At 37.4% G+C, this 12,346-nt stretch overlaps 1 protein-coding gene across 2 annotated transcripts in view; it reads right to left on the bottom strand.

The window, feature by feature from the left end:
* The window catches only part of dis3l2 (DIS3 like 3'-5' exoribonuclease 2), a 516,063-nt gene that overhangs the window by 159,013 nt on the left and 344,704 nt on the right, over positions 1-12,346 (bottom strand). For both annotated transcript variants that reach the window (XM_039766315.1, XM_039766323.1), the window contains exon 13: positions 2,338-2,571. In XM_039766315.1, coding sequence (XP_039622249.1) covers positions 2,338-2,571 — 234 coding nt within the window. The remainder of the gene's footprint in view (positions 1-2,337; positions 2,572-12,346) is intronic.

Below are 12,346 nucleotides of genomic sequence, written 5' to 3'. Positions count from 1 at the left end.
AATCACAGGTATATATAAATAGACGACATATTCACTGTGTTGCTAAGTTGACACGATACGTCAGCGCATCCGCCATATTGCGAATGGCAAAAGAGCCATTTAAACTAGTACAGGTAGACATGGAAACTGGGTTTTCTGATGAAAAAACAATAACGTTTAAAACAGTATCATTTACATAGAACAGATTTTGGCGAACCGTTTAAATGCAATTATTTATATTCATTTATACACTCATAATGGCAATTATTAAATAATTCCTCCCATATAAGTAACATTTCTTGTACTGCCTTCTTCCATCTCCGAAACATTTCTAGACTTCGTCCTCTTACGCAACCCAGTACTGGTTAATGCCCTAGTCACCTCTCGTATAGATTACTGTAATGTTATCTACATGGCATCACACAAAAATGTATCCATCGCTTACAACTTCTTCAAAATTCTGCTGCCAGGATAATAACCTGTTCTAAATCCACTGAACATATTACACCTATTCTCTCCCAACTTCACTGGCTGCCTTTTCACTACTGAATACAATACAAAAATACCACTCTTAACATTTAAAGCACTCCACAGTCTTGCTCCCCCCTACCTCACTGATCTCCTACAGACTTATACTCCCTCTCGCTCACTCAGATCCTGTAATTTGAGAGTATTCAGTCAATTCAGGCAATATGGTGCAGCCTTAGTTTGTCGAAGACAGACACAACTAAAGACATGAGCATGAAATGATGGTTGTCAATTTCAAACTGTGTTTCCTGAATGTGCTCCATGAGAAAAAACACATCATCTGAACCAATCTCATCCCGAACAAACTGATTGATCAAAGATACACTGACAGCTTGCCCAAATGTCGACTGTTGGATTACAAGCTCAGCTACTTTGACCACATTGACTGTATCCTCAGAAGGAATCATCAAACCTCCTTTGTTTTTTAATGTGAGGAAGTGGTAGCTTTGATCATATGATGCCGGTAGAGCATCTGTTACCAAACTAGCATGGCACACATCACAGGACAGCTTTCTCAAAATCCCGTCTAAGGGCTATCTCCCACTGCTTCCTGAGGTGGATTTCTTTTCTTTTAACCAAACATGCACAGACATAGTCAGTCAAGGTAAAGTGAGACTTCTTGTATGTGCACAAGCTGCCTTGTTCTAATGTTATTTTCTATCAGCTGTGCTATTTGGAGGGTAAGTGAATATGCAGTATTATACTGTCCGTGTACTGTATATCTTGTCACTGTAAGTAGTTTGCATTGTTCAAACATACATGTTACTTACTGTAGGTATTGGCTTCAAAAGCTTTGTTGTGAAAAACAGATTTAGAACTTTGTGTTATTTGTGCATCTTTATTTTGTAAAGATGTTACTTATTTTTTACTCATTTATTATTTTATTATTTGGAAATAGCAGAATTTGCACATTATTTTATATTGTTGTCTGTCTTATTACAAAATTTCTAAAAAATAAATAATTTATTATGATCAAACAGTTACTCTTACTTGAGTAATTTTTTGGATGACTACTTTTTACTTCTACTTGAGTAGTATTATTTTGAAGTAATGCTACTCTTACTTGAGTACAATTTTTGGCTCCTCTACCCACCTCTGGTTATTAGGCGGTGAAGTGGTAAGAGAGACAGCCAATTATAGCCAGGAGATGATCAGTGGGCCAGAATTACTAGGCCAAAGAGGGCAATTTTAGCCTGGACATCGAAATATGAAATGACTACAAAAAGTCCAGACTTTGGTTTTACGTCTCATCTAAGGGACAGAGCAATTTTTACAGCAAAGTGTTCTCATCACTGCACTGGGGTATTGGGATCTATATTCAGACCACAAGGTAAGTACCCCGAGATAGGCTCATCAATATACTTCTTCCATCAGCAACCCAAGCTTTTCCTAGATGGTCTCCAATCCAAGTACTGGCTGAGTCTGAACATGCTTAACTCCAGGTGGACGACCACTTCTGAAGTGCATGTGGCATGGCTGTTTATAATAATATACTTGAGACACTCGGGTATAGAAATCTGATATATACCCAAGTATATGAAAAGAGTAAGTCAAAGAATTATGTCTGTTAATGGAGTATCCAAATTAACACAAGCAAATGATGAAACAAAGTGAACACCTAAATAAGATTTCCTAAAAAAGGAATGAACCACTAAAAGATGAAAGAAAGTTACATTAATTGTTGGCATAGAATCTAAAATGTCTATTGACATCATGAGAAAAATGCTCTTCAAAAACTTGTTTTGATATCTCCTATATTATTCATGGTACTGGACTTGCATGAAACAAAGCCTCAGAAAACATATTTGGTTGCTGTTAAATTTGCAGTACCTGGTCTAGTCGCAGAGCTCCTCCTTCAAAACGCTGAGCACGTAGCTGCTTGGCAATGGCATGAAGGTTGACAACTGAACATTTTATCTCATCAATAGAGTGCTCTGGGGAGCAGGGTGGCATTTCCTCTGCTGGAAAAATCTTGTCTGGGTTGTCAATCAGGCTCTGGGCATGGCTGTAGCTTAGTTTTATGCATGAACGAATAATGGTTCGACCAAACCATTCATCTAAGATCTATAAACAAAAATGCAAAATAGATGCTCAGTGTTAAATGACAAGGAGACTTTAAGACCAACTTAATAGTCAGAATTTAGCAACAAAGAAATGGGATAAAGAAAACACACTGATGAAGTTGTAAAATATACCTCACTGGCGATTGAGTTTATATTATCTACACTACAGGCAACAAATACAGTCATAGGCAAAACCAGTACACCATCTTTCAATTTCAAGGTTTTATATTTCAAAACATAACTATCATCTACTTCTGACCAGGCCCCTCATTGGATAAAGTTCAAGATAACTAAAAATACATAGTAGATTATAACTTATTATTTTCTCATGCAGCAAAAAGATAGTTAACACATAAAAAAACATACATGAAAAGTTAAGTACTATATATTCCATGACCCAGTACCTTGTATAGCCACCATTAGGAACAATAACTTGAAATAATCATTTTCAGTATGAGTTTATCATTACACTAGATGAATTTTAACAAAATCCACCTTACAACATACCTTCACTTCATTGATGTTTGAAGACACTTGTTAACACTAGAATTACCAGAGCCTACGAAAAAACTCGTAAATCTGTCCCACCTTAAATTGCTTCTTAAAATCGTTCACAGCTCTCCACCAGCGTCTTTTTTATCTAAATGTGCTGATAAAAATCAGGCTGCAAGCAGCCGGCTATTCCATCCCCCCACCGACTTAGAATGTGCACAAGCTTCTCCCAGATCATGCCTTGATTGATTTTCTGGGAGTGAAGTGGAGTTTTAGAGTGGAAATCATAGATTGCTGTTTGGAACACACGCATTTCATGTCTGTTCCGTTTCTACAGTAATCTGTGTAAGCACATTGTTAAAACAGAAACGTTTTTTATATTCTAGTAGTAGATGACAAAATGTAGGCATAAACTATATAATGTATGAAGCCTGAAGTCCAAATATCAAAGAAATATTTTCACAGAAGGGATATCATGGATCAGAAGGTGCATACTAATTCAGCGTGAGCACTCAAGAATAAAACTGAAAAAAATAAATTGACATCCACAGTCATTCTCAGTCACGCACACCGCCCACATCCACGTCCATAGTTTTCCCAGTGTCGTTCGCGCACAAGATCTGACACGGTTTTCAAATAAAGAGGGGGTGTAACAAAACAAATTTGTTTGTTATATCACGTCTTTATCTGAAAATGGCATCAGATTCAGGGGGTGTGTAGGTGAGAGAATGAAACTGGAAAAAAAAAAAAAATTTTAACTATAAATTTACAGACGCAAATCAAATGAATGCTTTTATTGTATGATATTAACAATAAGAGCAGCTCACTACTGAAAATAGTAAATTTGGGAAGCAGCTGATAGTGAAACTGCAACCTCTTGATTAGAAGGCCTACCATAATCTGCTTTCTTTTTTCTTCGGTTAAATTCTTGAATAAAAGTGCGCTTGTTTTGTTATACTTGTACCTTTTGTGAAAGTGTTTGTAGCCGCCGATGCATAAGGCAAATCAGGCACGGGTAAAACGCGTGTCAAAGAAATCTCACAGTCCAAAGGTTCGTTTTAAAATATTTAGTGAAAGTTAAAGGCAAATAATCCACACAAGAATAAAAGGAAAAATAGTTACACACGTAGAATAAAGGCAAAAAAAATGAAAAAATGTATCTTCTATAAAGTTAGCTTTTCTTGAGAAACTTTAGTTATTTCTATACTTAAATGTTCTTTACTTCTTTCTATACTTCTGACTGCCTTAAGCATACGGTTCAACACTTAAATAAAAGTGCTATTTTATGAGTTACTTCATACTTTTATTTACCATTTATTTTATTTACATAGTTTTATACTCAAAAGGCCCGTAGGCCGATTGGCACATAGGCATGTGCCCAGGCATGGTCACGTGCGCGATCACAAGCACAAACACGGTAAAAAAAACCGTATACCTCTATACCTTATGCAAGGCAAGGCTAGACACTAACTGGAGAACATTGTTCACTCAAAACTGTTAGAAAATGACAGGAAAATACCAACACAATTCTATTCACGGGGGTTATAGGAACCTCCCATATTTTATGCATTATCATCTAGTAAAAATATTCATGAATTTTACAGAACTAGGAAAATGGCTCTTACAGTGTTTATTTCATATTTGTATTTCAGGCTTCACACCTTATACATTTCATGTGTACATTTTTTCAACTATTACTAAAACATGAAAAAAAGTTTTTGTGTTAACTATATTTTACATAGATTGTTGTCGACACGGAACACACATGAAATGTATGTATTCCAAATGATGATGTACTATTTTAGCCTATAAAGCTCCAGCACTTCACTTGAAGATAAACACTGAGCACTGAGAAACATCTTTGCGAAATGAACTGCAGTGGTGGGATGGGTGGATATGATACCAGGTTGCTTGCTGCTTATCGACACATTTACAGGACAAAAGACACTGACGGAAAGGTGAGAATGGATTTAAGGTGGGCTGGATTTATGAGCTTTCTCGTAGGCTCTGGTAATTATAATGTAGATGAAGGGGTAGTACCCTAGCTATCTTTCCTTGTTCAGTTGTTTTTTTGACATAAGAGATATGAATTGTAACATTAGCCACATTGCCAGGCTTGTAGGTTCCTTGATGTAGCTTTTAGTACAGCACATCATACAGTATGATCTTTGGGTGAACTGGCTGTAACACCCATTCCTAAGAAAACCTTTGTACATTGTTGTCCAGTGGTAAATAATCTATCACACTGTTGAATAATGGGTAACAAATTATTTGCATTTTATAACTCCATTCAGCTTAAGAAGCAGAAAAATATGGCTATTTGAAACCTCTGCATATATCTTTTGTTCTTTGTCACAGTGTCACCACAAACCTGAATGCTGCTGACTAAAATACCAAACTTTCTTCTTACTTACTCCGAAAGACTTAAAACTAACATTGCTGGAAAAGGTGACTCTACACAAGTTTTAAAATGTGGGGATTCAATACTTATACAAACAGCATACTTATTTTTGTCCTACATTTTTTTCTTAACACCAAAAAATTTCATATAAACAAAATGATTTTACGGTCCAGTGCTTTTACATAAAATAGCTCAGAGAACATAATTTTATTGTAGACTTTGTTATTCAGTAAAACAGTTTGGGAATTAGTCACAAAATCATTTTTGCAATGCACTATTGTACAGGGCTAATGTGTAAGTATACTATACTAGCAAAATACCCGCGCTTCGCAGCGAAGAAGTAGTGTGTTAAAGAAGTTATGAAAAAGAAAAGGAAACATTTTAAAAATAACATAACATGATTGTCAATGTAATTGTTTTGTGACCGTTATGAGTGTTGCTGTCATCAAGGATTTGCTTATCATTATTTCTTTCAATCAGGTTCGTATTTGGAGGATGTGTTGTGTTTAAGTTATATTCCATGTTTGTCAACCGCTGTAAAGATGTCTATGAACTTAATTTTTAAACTTAAGCTTTACACCTTGCTTTCCTATTGATATGTCTACAAAGGCTTGTTCAGCTTCAGAGGGTTGTTCCTTTCTTACTGCATCAATAAACAGCTTGTCTTCCTCTTTATCTGAGGCATCACACACTGCATTCACGGGTTTACCTTTCCCAGTCTTTCAAACTTTAGTGAAGTGGCTCAATTTACCACATTTTTTACACGGTCTTCCTTTAGCTGGACATTGACTTTTTCCACCGTGCGCTTTGTTTCCGCAGTAGCTGCACTTATGAATATGCTTGTATGTGTCACTTGCTTCATATTCTTTTGCTGCCTTCTCAATTGTGTAATGCGTTTTTCGTTCAGCGCTCTTTGGAGCTTTTGCTTGTTGTCTGTGTACTGCGCTCACAGTCAGTCTACGTGAGCCACTTGGAGTACATGCATCGAAGGTTCTCAGCTGTACTTGTGCTATCTCGTGCGATCTTGTGATGTCCACGGCTTTATTCAATGTTAGCTCAGACCCGGCACTTAAAAGTTTCTCTCGCACTTTTGCTGATTTTGTGCCAAACACTAGTCTATCCCTGACCATGTCATCTTCGTTTGCATAAGCACAGTCCTTCACCAGCAATTTTAACTCCGTTACAAAGTGATAAAACGTCTCATTTATACCCTGCGTCATCTCATTAAACTTGTATCTCGCGAATATCATATTCATCTTAGGGCTCATTTATACTTCACGCTCAGAACGCGTACGCATCCGTATCATGGCTGCCACGCGTTCCCAGCGTTCATTTCACGCGTCCTCTGAGCAGGTCCTCAGAAATTAACGCGGCAGCGTCGCGAGTTGCAGTACCAGCAAAAGTGGGGCGCAGTGTGCTAAAAGTCGGAACGTGACGTCAGAGTCTCTGTTTACTATCTACATGTGACAGCAAGCCTCTATGAGATCCTTCGGGGATCGATGTGCGCGCTTTGCTGTTTGATGAATGGTTCAAAGTGTTGAAGCAAAATGCCGACATACAGATGCATTCGTGGTGCTTTTATATTCAAGCGTCACATATTCCCGATCGTAATGACACGATACATTTTAAAAGTCTCACATACCATCTTTTGTGCCGTCTATTTTTTTAGTTTTTCTGCTGTCAGGTCCAAGAAGCTCGTAGCGAATAAAAACTGGGATGACGTTTACGATGGTCTGCTTTAATAATAAAGTAAACTACGAGGTTAAAGTGGACATTTCGAGATTAAAGCGAAATTTCCACTTTAATCACAAAATACGTTTTCACGTGTCTTTTATTTTCTCAGTGGCTCAAATACAGCGCTATACATTATGTTGCCGATGTGAAGTTGCAAAAAAATAGACGGCACTGAGACTTTTAAAATGTACCGTGTCATTGTGATCGGGAATATGCGACGCTTGAATATAAGCGACGCTGTGCACCACGAATGCATTTGTATGTCGGCATTTTGCTTCACCACATCGAAGCATCCATCCCGTGGGATCGGCATAGAGGCTTCCTGTCACATGTAGATAGTTCCCGAATGTAATGACACGATACATTTTAAAAGTACCATCTTTTGTGTCGTCTTTTTTAAATTTTTTTATTTTTGCAACTTAACAACAGCAACATAATGTATAGCGTTATATTTGAACCACTGAGAAAAAAATAAAGGACACGGTGAAAACGTGTATTTTGTGATTAAAGTGGAAATTTCGGCTTTAATCTCGAATTGTCCACTTTAACCTCGTAGTTTACTTTATCATTAAAGCAGACCGTCGAACGCGTCATCCCAGTTTTTAATCGCTACGAGCTTCTTGGACCTGACAGCTGCGGCAAGCAGCAAAAGATCACCACACAGAACAAATTAAATGTCTGATATTCCAACTCTCTGCACATTTAGAATCTTTAGATTTATACTTGATATCACTTTCATGATGAAATGCATTAAAGTGTGTATGTTACATTTTACATATAATTTCATTTAAATAATGAATACTGTTAATAATTACACACATGGGGGTGTCACGGTGGCGTAGCGATAGCACTGCTGTCTCGCAGGGAGTTAAGTTGCTGGTATTTCATGCTTGTATTCCACACTGTGCTCCAGTTTCCTTCCAAAGATAAGCAGATTTGGGAATTTGGTGCCGCTAAAATGACGCTAGTGTATGTGTGCTTGTATTCACCTTGCGATGAGCGGAGACCTCGTCCAGGGATTGTTTCTCAGTCGTGCCCAATACTTGTTGGAATGGACACATCCCTGGATTGATGGATTTAATCAATAAATTTTCACAGATATTGCGGTAAGGTGTTATCGGAATTTAATAGGTGTTTTAGGCAATTCACAACACAGAGAAGCCAAACATGTTCTCACCGTGATAAAATCTCACACTGCCACCTGGTGGACTCCTCCAGATTTACGTAAAGTACGCGCGCAAGTATAAACACTTCAACGCTTGCGTAGCAGGAGCGTCCGCTGCAGCATGCGTCGCGTGAAGTATAAATGAGCCCTTAGGCATGACAAACACCTCAAAGTGGTCATAATAAGTTTTCAGTACCTTGGCTTCCTCCTGGGTGAGAGTCAATGTGTAAAAAATTTCTTTTCCTTTTTCACCAGTACACAGAAGGAGGTAGCTGCATTTCTCACTCTCGTCTTTGCCTTTTAGCGGGCAAGACAAGATCAGCTCCACGTGCTGTCTGAACTTTTTCCATTCTCCCGGCAGGTTAAGAGAATCCCCAACAATTCATGGTGAGGGAACTCCAACAAAATCCATGACTGTCCTCTATTCTGACACCATGTCTTGTTTTCACAAATTGTGAAAAATGAAATGATGGTGAGACTTTCTTTTAAAGTATGCAGGGGAACTTTATTTATTACAGCTCTGACGTTCACGGCATCCATGCTCTAAATTAACTTCCATAATAGTAACCTTGAGGTCCCTTTTTCTGGTGCCTTCCTGATGACATAGGTGCCTAAACCATGCCTGATAATAATACATTTCAATGACATATAAATATTACAGTGATCACCTTAATAGACATCTCACCACCCAAATCGCTACTCATAATCTAAGATGTTTAACAGGCATTCCCAGTACAGTGTAACCTCGGTTCACAACCATAATTCGTTCCAAAACTCTGGTCGTAAACCGATTTGGTCATGAACCGAAGGAATTTCCCCCATAGTATTGTATGTAAATACAATTAATCCGTTCCAGACCATACAAACTGTATGTAAATATATATTTTTTTAGTTTTTAAGCACAAATATAATTATACCATAAAATGCACAAAATGTAAAAACATTGAATAACGCTGAGAAAACCTTGAACAACAGAGAAAACTAACACTGCGATAGTTTGCGTTATAGCGCTACCAACCACTGGCTGAGAGCACTTTTTTTAATGAGTTTTAAGCACAGGGAAAAAAATGAACATTTGAAAAAATCCGGAATTTAATAAACCACCAAGAAAAATAACATTGCAACAATGCATGCTATGAACAGATCGCTGAAAACAGAAGTGAAAACAAAATCAAGACCAGTGCATTCTTTAACTGCCTTCCTAACTGCCTGTGTGTCTGCGTCCATCTCTCGCGCTGCCTCTGTGTGTGTCACGCTATCTCTCTCGCGCTGCCTATGTGTGTGTCGCGCTCTCTCTCTTGCGCTGCCTTTATGTGTGCTCGCGCTGCCTGCCTGTGTGTGTGTGTTGTGCTCTCCCTCTCTTGCTGGCTGCACAGGAAATGCACAGGGAGAGACTGAACATGTACAAACCGAAAGGGAAACTGGCTTGTTCGTATACCGAGTGTGTGGTCGTGAATATTTAGCGTCTGCGTGTCTATGGGCAGGCAGTCAATTACGTGGGAGGCGTGCTGATTTCTTCACCCGCGAATATTTACCACATATGGGCAGGCACTCAATTACGTGGGAGGTGTGATGATGCGGGACGCAACTCCGTCTCACACGGTGACCGACCTGCAGGCTATGGCTGTATACAGTATATGGACGAAAGAAAGTTACAGTTATGACCGTTATGCGTAGAATTTTGAAATGATACCTGCTTAACTTTTGTAAGTAAGCCATGAGGAATGAGCTGGAGAATTAGTGATGAGTGAGTGAGTCAGTCAGTCAGTCAGTGAGGGCTTTGCCTTTTATTAGTATAGATGAGTACGATGCCAACAGCACAATCACATGCATACCTTTCTCTGCACCTTAAAATGGCATTAACTACTCAATTCATTTGCATATATACATGCCCGTCTTTAAATTCTCTTCTCATTACAGGACACAAATACAGTATCGTAGATAGGTTTCCACTTGGAAATCATATGTGGTTAGGGAATCCTTTTCTCTCATTTAGATTGTTTTAATATTATATTTAATTCATCTAAGAAGCTATTGGTATCCCTCTGTGTAAACCCACTGATGAACTGTACTTATGTTTTGAGTAGTCGAAATCTGAATTGCAGAGATCTTATTTTATTTTTTAACTAGCAAAATACCCGCGCTTCGCAGCGGAGAAGTAGTGTGTTAACGAAGTAAAGAAAAAGAAAAGGAAACATTTTAATAATAACGTAACATGATTGACAATGTAATTGTTTTGTCATTGTCATGAGTGTTGCTGGCATATATATATATATATATATATATATATATATATATATATATATATATATATATATATATATATATATATATATATATATATATATATATACACACATATATATATATATATATATATACACACATATATATATATATATATATATATATATATATATATATATATATATTAGGGGTGAGACTCAATTAAAAAAATGTATCTAATTAATTAGAGGCTTTGCAAAGAATTAATCTTGATTAATCGTATGTAATCGCACAAGAAAATCTGCCCCAAAGCGCAAATGTTTTTTTTCATTTAAAAGGGTTTTAGTGGGTGACTAAATCAAATAATAGACATGGACATGAATATTGTAAACTCAAGCTCTTTTAATTTCTGAAAAAAAAAAAATGCAGTTAAACTGCATTTCAATTCAAAACAGAAACAAAAATATCATCCCTGGCTAAAATTGTGCAGACTTAAAAAGTGGTATTTTAAGTACTTTAAGTACATTTTCAGAATTGTATTGTCTTTAAATAATAACAAAAAATTCAACATAAAGTGCAGGTTTTCTTCTTAAAAAAATAAGGCAGAAACATAAAAGGTAATTTGACCAGCTTCACCTTTAAACTCTAAGTAACCTTAGCCAAAATTATTTTGTACATTTGGCTAAAACAATGTGATCATTGAACATTTTGTAATTAGATGTAATTAGAATTACTAACGGTTATGGAAGTCCAATCCCCAGTAAGAGCCAGAAAGTTCGCTTTCTGTAATGCATTTAATTTTGCTTGCTTTTCAGTGTCATAAAGCTGTTGAATTTTACTTGAAATAGTCTTTCGGCACGGCAGTTGGAAAGTTGGATCACATGACGCTAACTGTAGCACATTTTCAACCCCCTATCTTCCACCACTGCTAGTGGTCTACAGTCCAAAGCAATCCATTTTGCGAGAGAATTTGTAAGTCTGACCGATGTTGACTTACTAATTTTGGTCCTGAAGCCAGATATTTCATCAGGTTTGGGCTGCCGACACCTTTTGTTGGTACTCGAACTCGTACTGCTAGTGTTAACAGCATACATAGTTTCTGTGCTCGCTGTAACATGTTTTGCATTTAGATGGCACCGTAAGGTTGAAGTGCTTCGCTGGTATGCAAACTCCTTTTTGCACACTTTGCACAAAACCACGCTTTTATCAAGGCTTCCGTTGGGTAGTCTTTTGAAATGAAATTTGCCTCCGATCAGTCCTAGCAACGCGCTTTCTTCCTACATTTTTGAAGCTCTGATGTGTGCATCAATGTAATCAATGTTCCAGGAAATCATGCATTGACAAAAGTTCCCCTTTGCTTGGAATGCAAAGTGTGATTAAATGCGTTAATTTTTGTAACGCGTTATGGAGTACACATGCATCGAAGCTTCTCAGCTGTGCTTGTGCCAAGAAAAGGAAACATTTTAAAAATAACGAAACATGATTGTCAATGTAATAGTTTTGTGACCGTTATGAGTGTTGCTGTCATCAAGGGTTTGATTATCATTATTTCTTTCAATCAGGTTCGTATTTGGAGGATACGTTGTGTTCAAGTTATATTCTGTGTTTGTCAACCGTTGTAAAGATAACAGGTTTCATTCATCAAAGTGTTCACCACCCAAATCGGTACTCGTGAATGTAAGATGTTCAACAGGCATTCCCAGTATTAAGTTGTGGATTTGCCTGCGAATATTTAGCGGTAGCGTGTGTATGAACTTA

Source organism: Polypterus senegalus, chromosome 1 (assembly GCF_016835505.1).
Source record: "Polypterus senegalus isolate Bchr_013 chromosome 1, ASM1683550v1, whole genome shotgun sequence".
NCBI classification, from domain to species: Eukaryota; Metazoa; Chordata; class Cladistia; order Polypteriformes; family Polypteridae; genus Polypterus; species Polypterus senegalus.
Note: the sequence above shows the minus strand (reverse complement) of the source record. Positions and strands in the feature narration are given on the sequence as shown.